This window comes from Nestor notabilis, unplaced genomic scaffold, assembly GCF_000696875.1.
Source record: "Nestor notabilis isolate BGI_N333 unplaced genomic scaffold, ASM69687v1 scaffold9470, whole genome shotgun sequence".
Lineage (NCBI taxonomy): Eukaryota > Metazoa > Chordata > Aves > Psittaciformes > Psittacidae > Nestor > Nestor notabilis.
In genome coordinates, this window is record NW_009909671.1 from 1 (window position 1) to 22,672 (window position 22,672).

General features: G+C 37.8%; 1 protein-coding gene across 1 annotated transcript in view; it reads right to left on the reverse strand.

Moving 5' to 3' along the window:
• Window positions 1-247: 247 nt before the first annotated feature.
• Window positions 248-22,672, reverse strand: part of ANKRD31 (ankyrin repeat domain 31) — a gene marked incomplete at its 3' end in the record, with an annotated part of 36,746 nt that continues 14,321 nt past the window's right edge. Inside the window, exons 8-19 of the mRNA XM_010017074.1 lie at window positions 20,775-20,836; window positions 17,656-18,124; window positions 16,783-17,035; window positions 13,439-13,566; window positions 12,480-12,622; window positions 10,369-10,528; window positions 9,814-9,917; window positions 8,337-8,418; window positions 6,768-6,864; window positions 3,309-4,362; window positions 898-1,038; window positions 248-344 (exon numbers count right to left, since the gene is read on the reverse strand). Coding sequence (XP_010015376.1) covers window positions 248-344; window positions 898-1,038; window positions 3,309-4,362; window positions 6,768-6,864; window positions 8,337-8,418; window positions 9,814-9,917; window positions 10,369-10,528; window positions 12,480-12,622; window positions 13,439-13,566; window positions 16,783-17,035; window positions 17,656-18,124; window positions 20,775-20,836 — 2,790 coding nt within the window. The remainder of the gene's footprint in view (window positions 345-897; window positions 1,039-3,308; window positions 4,363-6,767; window positions 6,865-8,336; window positions 8,419-9,813; window positions 9,918-10,368; window positions 10,529-12,479; window positions 12,623-13,438; window positions 13,567-16,782; window positions 17,036-17,655; window positions 18,125-20,774; window positions 20,837-22,672) is intronic.

Below are 22,672 nucleotides of genomic sequence, written 5' to 3' on the forward strand. Positions count from 1 at the left end.
CTAACTATTCTATGATTCTATGATTCTCTTCACACAACCAATTAATGGAAGAAAGAAACATACTTCTTCAGAGATCATGTGTAATTTCTGGCACTATCTAAATTTCAAGCCCAAGATCTGTGATAAGCATGCAGTCCAGGAAAAAAAAAGATCAGGAAGCAACACAGGAAATTTTGAACTTAAGCTCTTTAGAAATCACTTTTGATGCTTCAGTCATGGTGAATACTAGATTTCAAGTGGTACATACCCAAAGGCATTCTTTCTTGTGATGGTAATTCTGGGTCTTTAGAAACCGATACTCCTTCCTCAATAAATTTCGACAACTGTGTCCCAAGATATGTAACCTGTGAAAATATATCTAGATGGATAACTGGTAATTTTAATTAGTGTTTTTTTCTGATAGGTGTAAAAATTTAATATTTCTCATAAAACTGAGTTTATGCACTTAATAGTCTAATCCATGTCTGTCAAGGTCAAGCAGAAATTCTGCTAATTTGAATTCTACATTAAAAAAGCGTAACACAACACATCTGCAAAGCCCTCTTAAACTCCACCAGTATTTTTGCAACATTTGTCCCTGACATGCTGACATTTCAGTAAACTTGGTCCTTTTCATTCTAACTACCTTTCAGCTTTTTCTGTCAGCCTCTTAATCATCTTTAAAACTACTCTTTCAAAGCACTGATAGCTTACGAAGTGGGCATTCCACATTCTCTCAATGCTTGTGACTAGTTCATCACTGTAGAGCTACAGCTACGGAGGTCTTTCTTTGCTGCATATTCATTAAGAGTAAGAAGACTTTTTTAAATTTAGGCTTGTACCCTCTTTTGCTTTGAGAACAGTAAGGAGATCAGGTTAGTAATATATTGCTATTTTGGGGAGTAAATTCAGGCCTACCTTATTCCATGCATACTTCCATGTCACATAAATATCATTTCCTAGTAGATCTTTAACCCAGTGAACTGGATTCTGCATTATTTGTCTCTTATTGGTTCTGATCTTGCCACTGTTTAAGAGTGTGGCTTTATAACTAAATTCCTGAAAAATAAAAGTCAAGAAGTAGTTTTCAATTTATAAATGAACAAATCTGAATTAACATCCTTAAAACATGAAAAAAAATACTGAAGAACAATATAGATGAAAATAGCTAATTCTGTTTCTCTCTGAAAAATAAAGAAAAAAAACCCCCACTATCGAGAACTGTTGTATGTAAAATAACACAATTTATTCCACCAGAATAAGATGTTTTAGCCACACTAACACCACTATCAGAGGACAACTCTCCCTATTTGTGTTTATCAGAACTGGTTTTGCATCTTAGTTCCTCTTAGACATAGTAAGGCTGTGAATAAATTAATTTGCAACAATGAACCCAGGAACTCACAAGAGGCAATTCTGTGCAACAAAAAACTGTTACACAAATGCAATCTTCCTTACACGTGTGAAACAAATGCATGTCACAGTGAAATTCCAGCAGTGATAAAAAATGAAACATATCTGCATATAAACTTCACTTATGTCAAGGGACACCAATTACATGTTTTAGGAGGAATCTGACAGCATTAACTTATGCAAAATAAAGCATAATACGTATTTATTCTTGCTGCCACTTTGATAGTGCTAACACAGCCCAGTTCTGCAAACATATGCACCCCCAGAAACATGGCTTATACTATTTATAGTTTAGTAACCTATGGTTCTATTACACTGATCTCAGTTAGGCTAAGACAGTTAAATAATGCAAAAAATTAGTTGTTGATAAACTATGCTAGAACTTAGTAAGGTTGCTCAGCCTGCATGAAGTTAAACAATCAGAGTAAGAGGTAATGATTCACCAGCAAACACTGAACTGGCATCCTACCATATCCACTGGCTTGGAGTGTTAATAAGAATCTAAATTAAGATGTTTGATGAACACTCGAAACACTATTTTGCTGAACACTCAATCCAGTTCACTGTTTCATAGGTTAGGCCTTCAACATTCAAAAACTGCATTATGCCTGCCCAAAGCTAACCTTAAGTAAGGACTACGTACCAGCTCTATGTTGTTATTTGGTACAACTCTATAATGATAAAGAAGGACACTTTACTGATATCTCCACTTTGCAACACAACAGACACTGGCTTCTAAACTTCTATCTTAGAGCACTGTCTTCTGAGACATAAATGTCATTTTCACTCCTGTAAAAATCGCTGACCTTTCTATACTCAAAAAAAACAACATTTCAATATAGGGTTGTAATTCTTTAAGATCCACATGCATCAAGCCAGTATCACAGATAATAGTCTTGATAAATGACAGTAAACATACTGAATTCTTCATCCTTCCACTTAATCATCTTGAGGTTCAGAGGAATACTACATACCCTTTAAAGAAAAGAAGCATGTGTATATACCTATGACATGGCTCAATGTAGAGGCTTGTGACTTATTCACACTGCCTTGTATTACAAAACAGAAGACCACATGAAATGGCCACTCTTAGAAGAAAAGCATTCCTGAGCAGATTATAGGTGCAGAAAACAGTCTTTTCTACATTAACTACACCTGGTGCTTTGGCTGAAAAGAACCCTTCATGTTTTAATCAATATGTTGCCCTGGAAATTAACTAGCTCACAGCTGGGAATTCAGTCAATAATTCAACCATTTGCTCAATACTAAGCCAGTCCTCTGGCAGCTGCCTCACAAATCTGCTCTGTATTTGCAGGCACAGGGATGTGCTTTTGTATGCAAAAAAGAGGTCGTGTTTTTTGGTTGTTTTTTGTGGTTTTTTTAATATATGTTTGATACCAGGCTGTAAACTATGGAACTAGCTGGCATGTAAGGAAGTAATTTTGCATATATTTGTGTCTAACACAGTGCTATGAAATCCTTGATGTAACATTTCATTATTTGAGGGACTTGACAGTTGCTTCCAAGAATCACATTAAGTCATAAAAACCTTAATGTTCCTGCTATTTACAACATGAAAATCAGGTATTACACTATGTACACCAACCAATGATTCCACACAGGTTTTAGCAACAGAAAATGTTAAGAAGCTGGTAATGCGAAGTTAAAACACAAATTCCACATATGCAATATTCTGGGTGTTAATACTGTAGGCTAACAGAAGATGCCATCCATAGCATTTTCCTTCCAAACTCATAAAAAGTTATCTGTAACCAGCAAGTAAAGATTTTCAATACTAAGCGCTGAAGATGCAGACCAAAAATGAGAACTGCTCTTTCCCCATTTCAGTGTTTTGCTTTGTTATTGTGTTTTTTCATTATATGCTAATAGTAACATTATTATATCTCAGTAATTACCTGCAGTTTGAATTCTAAAACATTTTCTCCTGGCTTAATCTTTCCCAATTTAAGTAGATCTATCAACTGGAGCTTTTTCTTATTTCTTCTTCCACACCTCACTTGGATTTGTTCACATTCTTGATTACTATCGCTCTGAGAAGATTTCTCCCTGAGATTTAGTGGATAATCTGTATTTGAGGTATGATTTGAAAGTACCAAGTTGGCATTAAATGAATTCTCACGACACTGGAAGATCTGCTGCAAAGTATTAGGGAAGTTCTTTGTAGATTTTGACAAAATTATTCGCTGTTGCTGCTGCTGGAAATCTTCCTTCTCAATTACGTACCTCTGTAGACCCTCACGTGTAAGAACCTGCTGGCAGTCACTGCCTGGCTGACAGACATTGTTATTGACAACACTGCTTTGGGGTTCTACAATATTTAATACATTTGTCACTGAAGTGGGATCTAAATACTTGTTTCCTTGTTCTGCAATTGCTACACAATCAATGTCTTTTTGCTGTGAGCACTTTGTTTTAGCAGTGGAAACAGCAGGTTCTGAAGGCAACGTCACTACTTCTACAGCATTTGTCAGCTTTGACATGTTGTCGAAGGGATATTCTCTTACCCTGCTTTCGGATGCCAAAGCATGATCAAAAGCCTCTTTGCTTCTAATTGCTTCTTTATTTGCTCCTGTCTCATCCAAGCAGATGTGTGGATGTTGGCTGCAGTCCTGAGCTGGAAATCCATTTTCTAAAGGGAGATGTGCTTCTACTCTGTTTCCATTAGGCATGCTGGCACCAAGCCCCATACTAAATGTAACTATATCAGGGCACACAATTTCATCGGCAGTTAAACTTTGTCTTTCATCATCTCCACAGGAAATAATTGAGTTTGAGATCTGCTTCTCTGAATATGATGCACTGAACATTTGCTTTGTTTTTCTGTAATTCTGTATTTTCTGAACTAATATTTCCTGGTTTTGGGCAACAGTCAACAGACTCTTTTGTCTAGAAGCAAGGTTAACTAATTGTTTCCTCAGTGGTCCTTTTTTAAAAGATTCTACTGAAGCCCTGTAGAAAATTGAAAACAGAAATAGCTTAACAGACGTAACCCACTAAGAAGAGGAATATGTTTCAGAGGATTCTGCCAGCACCTGAAATTTGAACAATCTCTTTATCATGCATGAAGTTTATAGTTCTAATCCCAGGCTTATGCCCAACACACTCCAGAGTCCTGTCTAGAAGTAGGATGCAAAGCATCAAAACTTCAGTGATAGCCTGTCCTTCTATACCACCCTTACTTCACAGAACCAAAACTGGGTCTGTATTATCACTGACTGCTCTTTCATCACCACAAATCACAACAGTTCAATGCATTCAATGTCTTTGCAGGTCTTATTTAGAGCCTTTTAAAATGAGCTCTGGATGAACTACTGAAGGATGATACTATCACAGAGTTTTTACTCTGTACACAACAAAACATTTTCTGAAGCCACAACTGTAATAATACCCCATGACCTTGCTCGTCTCCCTGTGAGACTCCTTCACTGGAGGACTTCCACCCTTTCCTGCTGGAAGGGAGTTATTTTTCTCACTTCCTTTGGCACAAGAGCCACCAGACCAGCCTAATACTCTTTTCTCCTAGTTCCTCCTGAGACAAGTCATTGCACCACCACTCTGGCACCATGCTGGAAAGACAGGGGAGTACCACATGGTGTGGGAAAAGGAATAGCAGCATGGTTTGCTTTTAACTCCACCCACAGCAGAAGTGCCATGCAAGTAACATCATCTCAGAGGAGAGAGACTGTTGAGAAGATCAAAACAGAGGTACAGCAAGACTAATTGGTGCAGAACAAGGACACCCAAACCACAGTGTGACAGTACTGGTGTCTGTATTGTGATATTGCTTACTATCATATGTGTTTAGAATCCATTGTATGATCAACATATCAGCATATAGTTGATCACTGATATGCATAAGCCTTGACAACTATGGACTCCTACACAGGCCAGTTAGGTTCCACACAGTTTTCTAGCAGTATTTCTTCAGGGAATTATTGTTGCTTTATTGCTATACTGGTACAGAAGAACCTGCAACTGAAAAGGCAAAAATAGTGTGACTAAAATGACAAAGGCAAAGCAACTCACAGCCAGTGACAAATAGGATGCTTTTTTTTTCTTAGCTTTCTTAGGTAAGAGATACAACTTAATATCTTCAAATGAAGGGACAGAAATGGAAAAGTGTTAGTAGGGTAACTAACTGAACAACAGAAAGATGGAAAATGTGATGATGCCTCCTGATTTTCTGTGTATTTATGTATTGGGTGACAAAAGCTCATATGCTAATTAGTTAAAAACAAAATGTTCAAAATATAGTAAAAAGGAAATTTAATGTAATTTGGCATGTATCTCATTACTGTTGAATAGCTGTTCCGTTAGCTGCAAGGTATCTGCAATACTGAGAAATATTTATCATTCTGCTCTGGAATGGTTTCACTTTCAATATTAGAAGTTTGTGTAGATACTAGTTTTACTGTCTTTATTTCTTAATTCAGTCACTGGTTTGTTCATGAGGATGATGTGGAACCCTAACTTCACATAAAATCCTCTCTTTTATTATCTGTGTAATCTATGTATTTTACATTTTACAGGTGGCAAAATGGTCTGTGACTGAAACATTTCAGACTCTTTGCTCAACCAGCCTATGTGTTTTGCCATGGTACTACCTGAACTGTTGCTTTTACATGACCAAATGAATACTGCTTGCACCAACAATATGTAGACATTCTCAGCAGATGGACTCGAAGCATCCACTGAATACAATGCTACATTGTTAGCTGAGCACTCACCACATGACCAGCGTTAGGTAGTCCCTCTTAGAAGGAAGTACAAAGGGGCCTTGTGAGAGCTGGCAGCAGGAACCTGACAATTCACAGTCCATGCTCACACTGAGGTGAGCACTCCCAGCTCACATTTGAGGTGTCCTCACAGAAAAGGAACACCTGCAAGCACACTTTAAGCCATTGCTTTACCTGGCTTCTGTGGGCTCTTGGTTGTACACTACCAATCTAAGGGTGCTAAAGAAACAAAACTGGAGGCAGGGATGCTACAGGTAGTGTCTGAGTTGCTACTGCTTTCCTCCATGATGTCGCAAAAGTAATCTAATTGCTCGCTACCTCCATTTCCTCATTTCTGCTTAGGAATTTTTCCACACATTTTTTATGTTCACTACCTAATTTCAGTATTCATTGTGTGCACAGCAACTGATTAGTATACACAAGCTAAACTCTGAAGTTCTTCCTGGATGTAAACTCTTACTGGAAATAACTGAAGCCAATATGGATCACGCTTCCACAAAATATGAATGAAAACCACATAGTTTTACTTGCATGCTACTGTATGCTCACCTTCTAACTTCTATCACTATTGCTATTAAGAACAGCTTCCTATAAATACAGTCCTTATATTTTACTTACCTGTACTTTTTAGCAAGGGTATCCCTTTCTGTTTTCTGTTTTGCAAGCATTTCATTCAAAGTATCTTGCACCTGAGACAGCCTCTGGATATACATATCTGTCCAATAATTTGATACAATCAAAATGATGATGACAATAAGCAGTAGAAAATCATTACACTAATAACATTTTTAATGTAGCTATATTTTTCCAAAATAAGAGCAGCAATTATAGATTCTTCTTTATATACCCTGTCTCTTAGCTATTAACATAAGGGAGAGTTCAGAAGTCATGACCAGTGAATGTCACTGGGATAACATGCTAAACATGTAATGTAATTCCTGAAATTCTAAACCAGGAAATACAAGCTTTCCATAATCATGAAAAATGGGAAATTACAGGGTTGAAAGTGTCATTCATAAAATGTTTCCCCAAACTTGTTTCACAGTATGTACAAGTATTTACTTACTTAGTAACATACAAAAATATAAAAATATCACTCTTATTAAGGCAGCTTAATAGGGAATTTTAATCTATTATTTACAATAGGTTTTACTGCATGCAAATGCCTTCAGTATTTTATTCTACGTTCTAAGTTTGTAAATGTACTTCTGTGTTCTTGTTCAGTCTTGTGCCTCTTCACAATAACTGTAATTTAGTTTAAGAGGTGCCTTTGTCAGTAGTGGTAACTGTCACCATGCTCATTTCTCTTATTCCCCTAAATAGGAGAAGTTTGATAGTTCTGTTTTGCTTATTTATGAAATTGCACTGATGTCTGCCTATAGGCTTGTCTATTGTACCATCTACCTGCTTGTCAAACATTTCTCAAGAAAACACATCAATTTTAATTAACAGTCCATACACCACAAATTTGAGTTGGAAGCTATAAATCAGTGTAAGTCTGTATTTAATGTATTTTTAAAATCAACTATTTTAATTACAATTTGAAAGCTCCACCCTATATGCAGGCAAGTAAATTTAAAACCCCCTTCCTTTCTGTCAGTAAGCAAAACCATTCCATGGGCATAAGCTGCTGGGTATGCATAAACAGCCCTGCCTGGATAGCAAGGGCAGCTTCGGCTAAAGGCAAACTCGGACAGTCATGGCACAGACACAATAGGCTTGAATCGCTACACAGCACAAGCATCATGATCTCCTAGGAAGTCAGTGTCACTTAGTAAATTCTTGAGATCAATCTGAAATGAGATTTGATAGCCTAAGACAAATTGACAGCTCTGGGCACCAATATTTCTGAAACTGTCCATCATCCACAATGCCTGCCTTAAAGTTTTTTCTTTATTTCCTCATAAATTATTTTATGCTCATGAAAGTCCAGCCACCCTAGAATGAAAATGATGCATCTATTACTTTACATACAAGCATAGTATTCTTGACCATGGAGGGGCTCACGTACTTGTCACTGAATAATGTTGCTGACAGTGTGCATTCTTACCTAATATACATCTAACATATTTATAAACGCATTACATGCATTACTATTTTTAAAATAATCGTATTACCAACAATAATTATGCGTGTTCTCCCCCGCCAAAAAAAAGAAGAAGTGAAACAACTTGAATTTATGTCTACCTGCATCTTTGGAAGTTCTCAATTCAAGTAGCAACAATTCTTTTTGCTTCTCTTCTGCGTCTTGTATGGCAGCAGCAGGCTCCTGTTAATAAATACAGAAATGATGGTAAGAAATAGAGTCAAATGCACCATACAAAACATGCCATGATGCATGGCCTGCAGGGTAAGTACTGGTGGACTCAAGTAATACCAGGCAGGGGATGATAGCAATGGGGGCACCAGTAGCATAGACATATATATTACCAGAGGTGTGCTCTGCAAGGGGCTGTCACATTCTTGTTTTGTCTAGGCGTTCAAACTAGCCCATGTTCAGGGCCCCTGTCGTGGTTTAAGCCCAGCCAGTAACTCAGGACCATGCAAACACTCGCTCACTCTTGCCCTTCTTCCTCCTCCCGCTCCCGGAGGGATGGGGAGGAGAGTCAAAAGAGTGTAAATCCCACAGGTTGAGATAAGAGCAGTCCAGTAACTAAGGTATAATACAAGACCACTACTGCTACCACCAATAATAACAATGATAAGGGAAATAACAAGGGGAGAGAATATAAAACTAAAAGGAGAAAGAAGAAAACAATAAACAGCAGTGATGCACAATGCAATTGCTCACCATCTGCTGACTGACACCCAGCCCGACCTGAGCAGTGATCTGGGCCTTCTGGGTGACTCCCCCCAGTTTATATACTGGGCATGATGTGCTGTGGTATGGAATACTCCTTTGGCCAGTTTGGGTCAGCTGTTCTGTCTCTGCTTCCTCCTGGCTTCCCGAACCCCTCCTCCCTGGCAGAGCATGAGACTGAGGAAGTCCTTGGTCAGAGTAAACATTACTTAGCAACAACTAAAAACATCGGTGTTATCAGCGTTGTTCCCAGGCTGAAAGTGCAAAACACAGCACTGCACCAGCTACTAAAAAGGAGAAAAATGACTGCCATAGCTGAACCCAGGACAGTCCCACCCCTGAGTACACTACAGGGATTAGACAGTGAATCTCACCATGACAGCATCACCTAGACAATGTAGACAGCCTACAGATACCAGCAAGAGCCGACTCAACATACAACTTGTTCAAAAATCTTCCTGTCTGTTTTGAATTAAGATTAAACAATTTCTAAATACCTTCATTATCATGAAGAAAAATCATTATTCTTTCGAAGAGCCATTTTGGAAATGGAATGAAAAGCCTCAGGATTCCTGAGCTTTTTTCTATTCACATAGGAAATGGGAAATGTATATAAATATTAACTACTGTTTGCACAACAAACAGAAGTGCACAGAAATCGTGAACAGAGAGAAGTGATAACACACACACTTGCACACTATAAACCACAGTTTATATACCGTAAGCCTCTGAATGATGATGCTTTCCACATACATTCTAAAGGGTTAATCATTTAAATGGTATTTTTATGTTATTCAGTCAGTAAATAACACTGCAGTAATACACTATAAAGCAGCTTAGCAAAATTCTATTATCTATACTTACCACACTGTATTCCTCACATTGCGGCTCCAAATCTGCATTATCATTTTCACAGTAGCTGTAACAAGGATATTCTGATCTTCTTGATCTAGAAGGATCTCTTGTCCCTATGCAATTAAGAAAAAATAAATAGAATTTAAAATGAATTTGCAGGAACATAATAGGTTAGGTTAGCTAATAGGGGCTACAAAGATGCAATGGCAGATCATATAAAAAATATCTTGCATATGCAAATGAGATCAAATTTAGGTAGCATAAGGAAATAAGTCTTTAAAGCTACTCCATAGTAAAACACAACATCCCTGTGAAGGGAAATACGAATAATAACAAAAATCTGAAGAGGCAAGTAGGTCTTTGGATCTCATTCTCTCAGGAAATAAAAACCCAAACTAAACCAAGCTCATGTATCCTATTTTCTGAAAATAAATAAATAAAATTCAGTAGTTAACAGAATTAAAGGTATCAATGCCAGGCAATATGCAGCTCTGCAAATCAGCAGCATTCTAATGTACTGATTTTCCTTTAAGACTCAGGATTTACATTATAAAACCAACATACCTGTAACTTCAGTAGTGTCAACAGAAGGTAGAGAGTCCATAGCATCATAAGACTTCAGCAGTTCACTCATTTCATCATCATGAGCTACATCCAAAGCACTTTTCCCTGAATTACTCCTCTCACAGGGATTTGCTCCATGCTGTAGTAGAATCCTGGTGGCCTGTTACATATTATTGTGATGTGTATTGTGGTAATTCTTGTTGTGAACTTATAATACAACTATATGTGTTGTATCTATCATAAATCACAAATAATAAAGGTACAAATAAGATACTCTAACATTCATTACACTTGCAATCCCAATTAAACAAATAAGTTTAATTGGCTATTATGAAGTCCACCTTGTATCTTAAGACTTCCAATTTTCCATCAAAATACACAAATAATTCACAACTTGTCATTAAACCTATCATCTTTATGGTATTGTTATAGAGAGCAATTAAAAAATTTCATATATCTAAAATAAAAGGAACTGGCCACTTGTATTAAGATCGAAGTGCAGAAAAGAAGAGGATTTTTTTCATTTAAGTATTTAATAGCAGGTTTGGTTTTTGGTTACTTGCACTGATGATTTTTTCCCTAATTCCAAGTCTCTTGCAAGTCTTCTTAATTGTAAAATGTCGAAATGAGAATACTCCCTAAAATTCAGATCATATGGACGTGTTGACAAAGTCAGCCTTGATGGTAAAGAATTTTCATACGTATGCAATCTTTAGCATTTCTTCTTTCGTATATTCAGAGTGCTTCTAAATATCAAAAAGTATCAGAAAGACAATACTCTCTAGAAGTTCAGAACCTTCTACATTGGTTTCTCTCCACAGTACTGAATAATAGCTTACATGTCTGCAAGAACCGTACTGATATTTTGGCACAAGGCCTGTGAAATAATCCCTTTCATTATCTTTGCTCACAGAAAAGATAAATGTGATGAAATATCAGCTCTTCTTACAGGAATAGCAGTGGTATGTTTGAGCCAATCTGGTTTTATGCTCAGGAATACACTGTGCCAAACCATTTTATTTATTTGTGTGCAGTTCTGGGCCTCACAATTTAAAAAGGATGTGAAAGTTCTTGAATGCATCCAGAGCAGGGCAACAACCCTGGTGAAAGACCTGAAAGGCATTTCCTGTGACATATCCATGCTAAGGACTCTGAGCTTGTCTAGTCCAGAGAAAAGGAGGCTGAAGGGTGACCTCATTGCTCTCTACAGCTTCCTGAAGAGAGCAAGTGGAGAGGGAGGTGCTGAGGTCTTCTCCAGGGTATCCAGTAATAGGATGTGTGGAAATGGTTCAAAGCTGTACCAGGGGAGGTTTAGAGTGGACATGAGGAAGCATTTCTTTACTGAGAGGGTGGTCAAACCCTGGAACAGCCTTCCTAGAGGTGTTCAATGCCCCAAGTCCGTCAGTGTTGAAGAGGCATTTGGACAATGCCCTTAATAACATGCTTTAACTTTTGGTCAGCCCTGAATCGGTCAGGCAGTTGGGCTAGATGATTGGTTTAGGTTCCTTCCAAATGAAATATGGTCTATTCTATAGAACCACAAAACAGTTTGGGTTGGAAAAGAACAGTCAGTGAAAAACTGTTGCTTTAAACAGCAGTCCTAGAGTTTTTTTCTTTACAAAACCTAAATCTTTTACAATCAGGGTTGTGAGACATTGGAACAGGCTGCCCAGAAAGTTGTGGATGCCCCATCACTGGAAGTGTTCAGTGTCAGACAGGATGGGGCTATGGGCAACCTGGTCTAACGAATTATGTCCCTGTCCATGGCAGGAGAGTTGGACTAGATGATCAAATTGAGAATGCTCTATTTCACTATTATTTTTTAAAAGCCCAGTATGTGGGAAATAACCACGGGGAGCTTCTGAATTTTTCTGATTTGTCTGCTGCACTGAAAAAGTCAACTAACTGTGCAACTTCAACTGTCATTAGTGAAGAAAACTTCTTTCTCTAATTTTGATAATTTTAAAGTATATTAGTTTATTTCCTAAACGCAAGTCTACACTAAAATTGTATTAGTAACTTTGACTTTCCTTATTTAAACAAACATTTTGCTTTGCTGATCCTCTGCTGGAAATCAGTCACAGGCAATCTAATGTAAAAGAAAAATGTACCTTCAAATTGTTGCCAGAAACAGCATCATGTATTGGCAAAATACCATCCAGACTTCTGCTGTTAACATTAGCACCAGCTTTCAGTAATTCTAAGTTCACTTCAGTAAATCGCCTATTGGAAGCTTCATGAATTGCTGTCCAACCTAATAAAAACAAGGCGACACATACAGCATGCATCTGATTTGGAAAAAATCCACATAGATCACTAATAAATGATGATACATTTTGCTGCATTTGCTCTACTTCAAGCAACAGACTACTCTCTTTAAGACAAATATTATACAATCACCTAGAAATGCCAACGATAATTATTTCTTGTGTAATTCTGTTTAGAAAAAAATGCATCCAATATTAAGCAGAAAAATACTGTTTACTTTTCTACTACACCACTAAAAATAATGAAAAGAACCCAACAGAGTAGAAGACTCTAAAAACTCAGAAGCATAATATTAATAGTCTGATTTCTAATGCCACTATCATTTTATAATATCAAGTCAGCCAGGCATCCAGAATAGAATACCATCCATTCTGAGACTACAAAGCAGAAAACCATTATACATTCAGGTAGAAAAAAGAAGAAATGATCTTGTAATCTGCTTTTTGTCCTTATTTCCTAAGGAAGTAAGATTTGTGTGAATGTGCTTCACACGTGTATGTATTCATGCGTGTCAGCATTAATTCTCCCGCCAAACTGTCAAGTTCATTTTCCATACCCATTTCTGAAAACACAGTCTTCAGCAGAGGAGCAAGAGTCAATTAATGCCCCTGCTGAGAAAAAGGCTACATTATCTGCATGCTAAGACACAAAATCCAGGGATTCACCTATTGTGCTTGCACTTGCTGAATGACTTCCTTTCCTCCTCACAATTATACTAAAATTACACAAATTATGTAAAACCATATATACTATAAATTATATCGAACTGAATCATAAAACAAGCCCATCAGAATTTTCAAACCTGCATAGTCCTGTTCATTGACACAAATTCCAGATGGTACTAGTGTTTTCGCCAAAGACAAATTTCCTCTCCTAGCAGCAATATGCAGCTGAGTTTCTCCTTTTGTATTTCTCTTATTTGTTATCTTTCTCCCAGCTCCTATAATTTTATAATGTAAAATTATAGCCTCTTTTCTGGTAGATAGGGAGCGTTCTAAACACATATTGGGTATTCATTAGGAACCACATGAGATGTTTCACTATAAGCAAACAATTAAGCTTCATAACTCATCTGAATTAACGTAAATGTGTGCAATACAGTTGCCTTAGTTATTCAATAACCTTAACTCACTATAACAAAAGTTAAGAAGATACTGCTTAACAGTAGTTTGTTAACAGCTTCAGATAACAAACAGACCCTAAGCAAAAGAATTCACAGTTCAAATCTAGGTGACTTAACAAGGATACGATGAATTAAGGATCAACCAAAAACATAACAAGGATGAACTTTTATACTGTATAGAGGTAGGGAGTATGTTACATTTCTCCATGGGCTGCTTTAAGTCACCAGGAAAAAAAATGCTTTCATGAAGGTATTTAAGAAACTATATAAAAGTGAAGATTTGACCATTGCCTCTTTTCCGTTCCTAATTCTGCATCAGGGAAGCGATTGGTTTCTACATAAGGTATTTTCAGATGTGTGATGGGAAAATGTCATGTAGACTGAATACAAATCTTTGTTAATGTCTAGTGACACAGCTGAAGTGCCTTTTAGTAACACATGTGAAGCATTGGACCCATAACTGTAAATAACCTTGATTTAATCCTTCTATTGGTTCACAAATCAAACAACATGCACATTACATTTTAACATGTGATCATCAGATATGTCCTAAAGCTGAGGCTTCTGGTAACAGATGTACCAAACGGGAAGAGATACAAATTAAAAAACAGGTTTAAAAAGTTCTGATTCTGCATACAGAGTAAGGACAACCCCCCCCCCAAATTGCTACCAAAAAGACAGGGTGTGTAAGTCTCCAAAAACTATACAATGTATGTCAGCTTTTTAAAAATTCCTGTTCCTGCTATTGCAATACTGTCCTATCAGACTTTTTTTAAAGTTCATTGTGTTCTTTTCCGATTTCTTGAAAATTTGTAATTTGTCCAAAAAAAAGGGAAAGTGTAAAGTTTTCCAATAAGCATTTTTCAACTCTTGTCCATGTTTTTTTAATTATTCCTATGAATGCAAGTGCTGCATTCCAAGCATTTCCTCTTCTTATCAGACAAGTTGTCTTCTCAAGTATCTTCAGTTATTATTATCCATCGCCATCAAACATCTTCCATGATTTGACAGCTGCTTTTCTTCAGGCTCCTCCTGCCTCTGGAAAATCTGATTTTCCAAGGTTTCCTTTAAGGTAAACTACTGAACTTGCAATCCAAGACTGTTTGGAAAAACATGAAAGACATACTGCAACTATATTGAAGACAGACATATAGCCCGGATGTATCCATACTAATTTTAAACTAGCTTCTTCAGCCACTGTGGCAGCCAGACCATGGGAGAAAAGGAGCTCACCATAGGTTATTCTAACCTGCCAGAAAAATTCAGGAAGCCCTCTGTGCATTGGGGGTGCTTGGCTTACAGAGTCTGGCAACCAGAAGAGCTAAAGAGTTTCCTTTTTCAAAGGAAAACTGAGATTCTAGCGCACACAGAGGTGTCACATTATTGAAATACTCCAATCTGAGACCTACTTTTCTGTAAGATAAGGTATTGCATTTCGTCTAAAAGCTTCTGGGTATGAACTCCCAAAGCAATCATCTGCTTTCTGGTTCTTCCTTTTCTTCCCCACTGATTCATGGGAGTATGTCCTAGGGACTTTTTAGAGATGCAGGAATGAAAAAAAAAAATTGCACAACAGACAATTAAGCTAATGACACTTAGCAATATTGGCTGCAAGTGAACAGAAATAATTGCAAAGTTTTCCAGTTAAGTTGTCATGCACAACTCTTTTCTTTGTGGTTGTTATGAAACATTTGCAAAAGCATAATGGGACATTGGTATGTGAATCACAAAATACTGGTTCTCCATGGAATGCATTGCCACATGGGTCATAAGCAGGAAAGATCAGGTACTTGGCAAATACGAAATCCAGTCAGAGAGATTTACAAAGATTAAATGGAGAGATTACAGTAACCAGCAATCAGATTAGATTAGGCTGCCACACCTCCATAACTTCAAGGACATCCTCCTTCAAAAAGACTTTTGAACTTTGGCCAATGAGCAACTCTTTCCACACATTGAACTGTAAGATAAGAAGCAAGCTGTTTGTACCTTCCTTCTGTATAAGCAGAATAGGAATGTTGAGAGCCTAGTGTAATTGGGAGCCTAAGTGACTGACTGTACGTGAAAGTGACAATGAATCATTTAGGAATAAAAGTTTCTTATTCAAGAATAAAATAATATAAGGAAGACCACTAGGACACAGAAACAATCAGATAAGATATAAAAGACACTTAACGAAGAAAAAGCATGAGACAGGAAAAAAATCTGAAAACCCCATAATGTCAGAAAACATTATCTGATCTTCCACTTTTTTCTGATGCAATCTGAATGCCATTGTCCCAGTCTCCAAAGCTATCAATACCTTCAACTGCACAGAGGGCTATACTTTCTCACATCAGCTCTTTAACAGCCACATTCTCCTGGGATGAAGGAAATAATTAAATTTTAGATAAATAAAATATTACCTGAAGAATCTCTTGGGGGGGGGGGGAATAAAAACCTGCTAAACAGAAAGCAACACATGCAGGCAGAAATTAATATAACCACCGGAGGATGCTAGAATCCTTATCCTCATGTAAGTAGATTTGTTTCTATACTACAGCTAAAACCAGTTGTACCAGCACAGTCAGTGCCTATGCTGATTTGTGCCTGATGAGGATATAGTCTGCAAAATATAATTCGATACATGTGTTCCAAATATAAAGACCCAGGTTTTCTCCCTTGATCTGTGATATGTAAAATAGTTAACAGAGGGCCAATTTAATGTTATTTTAAACTATCATTTATGTAACATAGTTAAGTAAGGATCAATTTTACATTATTTTAAAGCTCTTGGTTATGAGCCTGCATCCCCTCAACCACAATGCTGAAAAACTGATGAATGTAAAAATAAAACAGAATAAGTTTGTGCATTCTATAAAATGAAGGACTGAAGTTCTGAAATCAATATAAAGTATTTGGAACTCCCTAGAGTAGCTCAACATGCTACATCATTTTTCCAAACTTTCCCTTACATATTACAAAAAGCCTTCTTCATGTACGTCTGAAAGAAACCTCCACTGTTTTTATAAAATATTATTAACTTTTCACCTGATTTCTTGGATGTCTGCTGTCCTGATGCTTGACTGAAATGCGATTGCTTAGATGAAAGGTTCTTTTTGCTGCTACTGGAATATGGGGCTGCTTTTCGGTTTGTTTCCTGAAGGTCTAATCTTATTCTTTTACTTTGGACTTCTGTTTCAGTAAACTCTGAAAGCACACTGATCTTTGCATTTACTTTGTCTCCATTCTTTTCAGAGCCTTTTGTCCCACTTACTCGAGCAAACACTCCTTCATCTGTTGGTTTAACAAAAGAACGTACAAGTAACTATGGCATAATACTCAGTAATTTCAGAAACTGTAACTGATATTAAAATGAATGTCAAAATTACCATCTAGTAGTAGATTAAAAAATGCCTGCAGTAACTCACTCAATTTTGAAAATACTTCAACATAACAAATCCTTCATCCACTAGTCATTATATCTTAATGTATTGAGACAGAATCCAAAACAATTCAAAGATTCTTTTGTGAAAATACGACCTTTATTGATTCTTAGATATTAAAAGAAAAATGTATTTTAGAATATCTTCTTAGTTATTCTAACGACCACTGTGGTCACATTTTTATAAATACAATCAGGACTTGGATAAAAAACAACCAAAAAAATTCAAAGCAAAAATTGCTAACTAGTTCATCTGGCACAACTGTATCAGAACACATTCCATGTGTCTGCTGTTTATTAATGGCAAAACACATTCTCAGGGGACCAACAGCTAGGTTTTTAGAATAAAATACGCAAACTTATAAAATAATTCTTTTCAAACAAAACTTTGTACCTGTTTTTTGGGAGGTTTCTTTCTGCATGTTTTCCACAGTCTCAAATGAGTAAGGAGACCTGCTATATGGATTAACACCAAAATGCAATCCTGCTTTTGAACTGGGCTCATGAGGATCCTTTCTCTTTTGAATAATCTGACATGTGTCCTTTTCATGGAGTTGTAAAGCTGGAGGCTCAAACTCTAAACTACTAACATTTTCAGTTTCAGTGTGACATCCTTCAACACTTTCTTCTGCATTAAACAGGATCCTCCCTCCTTCCTCTGGTTGTGAAGCCTTTTGTTCAGAATTGCTTAATACACTACTGGCAGAATTATAAGGATTTCCAGAAGCACTTTCTCCATTAGTAGCTGCTAAACGCTCTTGCGCTAACAGTGTTTCTGCATTTGCTTGAACTGCCTGTTTAGTGCAGCTGGTTCCACCTCCAGATATAGCAGGATAAATGTTTTGCACCTCATTTACAATAGTCTGTTGCAGTATGTCTGTGCTGTCTGAATGCAGAAGATTTGCACACTCTGGTTCTGACTCATCTGTCTGTAAGGAAAACTGTTCAAACAAAGGCAAAGAGAGTTTTAAACTTAGAGCGGATCCATTAATTTTGTTTCCATCAATATCAGATTTAACTTAATTTGTCAAGTTTTGCGAAGAAATAAATCACTCTGAAATCACACAAATACGTTCACAACAAGTTGCAAGTTGCTCAGTTTAAAAAAAGCCCAAACAATCACTACAGCATGAGCTTATTCACAAGTCTTTGGCACAATAAATTATCTAAGTCATCTAAATAGCCACATCTATTTGGTAAAATTAGGAAACTTAAAGAAAGAATGGAAATTGAACCAAAAGCAACATAGCATACACTATGGTTCTAAATTAAGGGGCTTTTGTTTGTGTATTTAAGGAAATTAAGAACAGGTTGGATGGGGCTTTGAGCAACCTGGTCTAGTGGAAAGTGTCCTTGCCCATGGCAGGGGGGGTGGGAACTAGATGATCTTTAAGGTCCTTTCCAACACAAACCATTCTATGATTCTATTATCAGATTGGTATGTAGATTCCTGTCACTCAAACTACGACTAATATTCTGCTTGAGATTATGTTGATCACTGTCATAACTCTTGAATACCTGTAGTAACTTTAAAACAGATACATTGTGAGAGGAAGTCAAAGCAAGTATTGACTGAGAATCAAGATCTGCTAAATCAGTAGTCTGAGAATGCTGTGCAGACACTTTTTCTCCAGAAACCACTAATCTGGGGCAGCATAAACCGATGATCTCCTCCCCTATTACAACAGAAGTCACTCAACTTCCACCAGTTCTACCCTATTCTTCTGTAAATGGATTTTCACTGTTACCACTGTTGAATTCATGCTCCTGTTGCAATTCTGTCTGACTTAGCTCAGTTTTCCTATAATTTAACTGGGATGCAACAGTTCTGATTAGAAATGGCAACAGTGTGTCCCATTTCATTAGGTCCAGCATCAGGGAAATGTATTTTCTGCAATGTAACTGTTCCTTGGTTTGGACCTAAACATGATGTCCATCTAACATGAGATAAGTATTTGTGAGTCGTTCAACCCTTGGCTGTAGCCTCTGCTGTAACAATAGCAGATCTGGTTTTTTTGAACTTTTTTTTTTCCCACTTGGTTTCTGCCTTTAGAATCCTAAAGAACTTTATTGGTTTTATATTTCACCAAATTTGTTTTTCTTCTTTGTTCATTTTCAGCAGAATTTCCTTTGATGGTTTAGTATTATCATGTTTAATCTATATTTAATTCTATCTACAAAATAGACCATTTACTTAATTTCCTTTTCTAATAAATTGCAGTATTATATTCTAAAACTGTGCTATTATAAAATTAACTGATTTCCTCTGTCTATGCAACTTCATAAGACAGCAGGACAAAGAAATTAAGGAACTAAGAAATATGTGTATAAAAACGTAAAAATTAATGGGTGAAATCCAATAATAAATGTTACTGAAGTGCTTTACACTTCTATCTATTTCTGAAAATTGAACCAGTTTCAAATTAATGCTCTGCCTTTAAAGAATTAAAACTACATTGCTTCTGTGGTCTTACACCAGAGCTACAGGTTCACATTGCTAGCAAACCTGTCTACAATGATTCTAGGGAATTGTAAAGAAAGGGAAATAACATAGCAAAACCACAAAGAATTAACTCATGACAACCTCAGAAGAAAACTGCTCCAAAAGCCAATGACAACATAGAATTATCCTGTTGATTACTTTGTATCTGGAAATAGAACCAGAACACAAACACTGCAACAGCTCACAGAACTACTGAAATCATCAGTTACACAGCCACAGTTATAAGTTTTCCCAATTAAACATTTACACCACCTTCTTCCTCAGTCAACTAACGTTTTACATTGTAATCTAAGACTATACACCATAGATGCTGTTACTACATTTCTAAGGACACTGTAGGGTGCATTACTGAGAGTAACAAGAACAGTTTTCATTCCTACATAAAACTTCAGAAAGCAAGAATTAAGTGTCCCTGCATACTGCGTTATATGTTTCACATATTACCAGTTATCATAGTTCAAAGAAGAGAAAACAAGACAGTACAGCTTTTAATGCAAAAAAACCTGTTGTGCTATACACAAACAAACTATGACCCACGTGACTAATAACAGCATCTTGTCTTCATGTGAGGCACTAGCTCCCATACAGGTCTCATAGCATAACTGCGAAACCCCTCTGCAAGACAGTGGCTCCCTAACCTTTTCCTATTGAAATCTCTATACAGAGACAAGAAGCAGCTATACTACTGCTTCAAGACAGGCAACATCTTGCAGTTTCAGTCAGGTTTCTGCAAGTACCAAGAGGCACTGACGTGCCACGCTTGCTGTAAATTACCTCTGCAGCACTTGCAAAAACAGCAAGAACCAGTGCTTATGAGAGGCAGCTTATAGCCTTTGCCTTGCATTTTCATACAGCTGCAGCTTATCCCAAATACCAGTGAGGATCAGCAGCTGCTTGAAAAATAATTGGTGTAACACTGAACATCACTCTGTTTCAGCCCCTGCTGGGTATGAAGCATCCATCACATTATGTGCTAGTTTTGAAACACATTTGAGAAACAGTCATCTCCTTTAGTTTCCTGAAGACTGCTAGCAAGCTGTTAAAAGTTCGGCATCAAATTAACATCAGGATTCTTTGTAAAGATGTACCTGGTGCAGGTTTGTATCCTCTATACTTCGAGCATTTAACATATTCTTTGAATCATCTCCACCTGAAATGAAATACAGAAAGAAACCAGAATGGAAAAGACTGTAATTCTTTACGTATGTACCACCTTGTGACCACAATCTTCTGTGTAACTTAGCACATTTAGCTATCAAAAAAAAAAAAAATTATCAAGCCGTAAGGGTTCTATTAGAATCTAAAAGGTCAGGGGAAGGTACAAAGAAGTGCCACAAGATAAGTCTTGATTAGAGAGGACTGTTGGACATCAAAAGGTTAGTGTGGGCTGTAGCATGCTGCAGTCTGGAAGGAGTCCCCAGCCCTCAAACTACTATACATTATTGTTCTTCAATGTGAGTGGTGATGAAGCTGAAACGCGTCATCCCAGGGCCCTGGGACAGTTGGTAAGGCAACCTGGTGCACAGGTAATTTTCCCCTCTATCCTTCCAGTTGTGGGCACTGACACTGGAAGAAACAGGTGAACCCAGTCTAATAATACATGGCTCTGTGGCTGTTATCACTGCCACAGTTTCAGGTTTTTTGATAATGGGATGGTCTGCATGGCACCAGGCCTGCCGGTGTCAGATGGGTTTTTGTCAAAGTGTGAAGAGGGTCTTTGCTCATGAGCTAGTGGGGCTTACTGACAGCTTTAAATTAGACTTGATAGGGGAGTGGGATAATATCAGGTTTGCCCATGACAAGCTGTGGGATGACGCACCATGGTTAGAGGGATGGCCCTCTGTTGTTCTGAGATGAGCCAGGGGTTCTGAGGTAATAAGACCCAACAGGGAAACACCAGGGAAATACCTCAGAGGAATTAAAGTGTGTTCCTCCAAAACTGTGACACAGCCAACAGCACAGCTGAAGTGTCTCTATACTCAGCATTAGCAACAAAAAGGCAGAGCTGGAACCTACTGTGCTGCCAGAAAGCTATGACCTAATTGCCATTACTGAAACTTGGTGGGACAAATCCTACAACTGGAGTGTGGCTATTGATGGCTACAAGCTCTTCAGAAGGGACAGATAAGGAAAGAGAGGTGGAAGGGATACCCTCTACATCAAGAAATGGGTAGAGTGTGAAGAGCTGTTTCTGAAGAATAGCCACAAGTAGGTTGAAAGCTTATGGGCAAGAATACAAGTCCAGGGAAACAAAGGGAACCTTGTGTATGTTGTTTACTACAGGCTGCCCAATCAAGGGGACCCTATTGACAAAGCCTTCTTATTCCAGCTACAGGAGGCATCACACTCACAGGCTCTCATCCTGCTGCAGGACTTCAGCCACTCTGGCATCTGCTAGGAAAGCAGTACTGTGAGCCGTAGGCAATCCAGTAGACTCCTGGAGTGCGCTGAGGATAACTTCCTTCGCCAAGTAATAGCTCTACAAGGGGGCATGCAATCCTGCATCTGATGGTCACCAGCGCAAGTGAGCTAATCGGTAATGTCAAGATTGGAGGCAGCCTGGGTTGCAGTGATCATGTACTGGCGGAATTCGCAGTCCTGGGGGATATGGGTCACGCGAAGTGTAAAGTCAGGACTCTAAATTTTAGGAAAAATTCAAGCTGTTCAAGGAGTTAGCCAGTAGGACTACCCCTGAAAAACTGCCTTCAGGGACAAGGGAGCAGAACAGAGCCGGCAGATCTTTAAGGATGCTTTCCATAGCGCATAAGAGCTCGCAATTCCCAGGTGTAAGAAATTGGGGAAGGATGGCAAGAGACCAGCACGGATGAGTCAAGACCTGCTGGCCAAACTAAAGGGCAAGAAAGAGATGCACAGGCAGTAGATACGAGGACAGGTATCCTGGGAAGAGCACAGGGACACTGCCCAGCTGTGTAGGCAGTCTCTTCTGAACCTTCTTCTCAACTTAGTTCCTAAGACTGTACAAGAT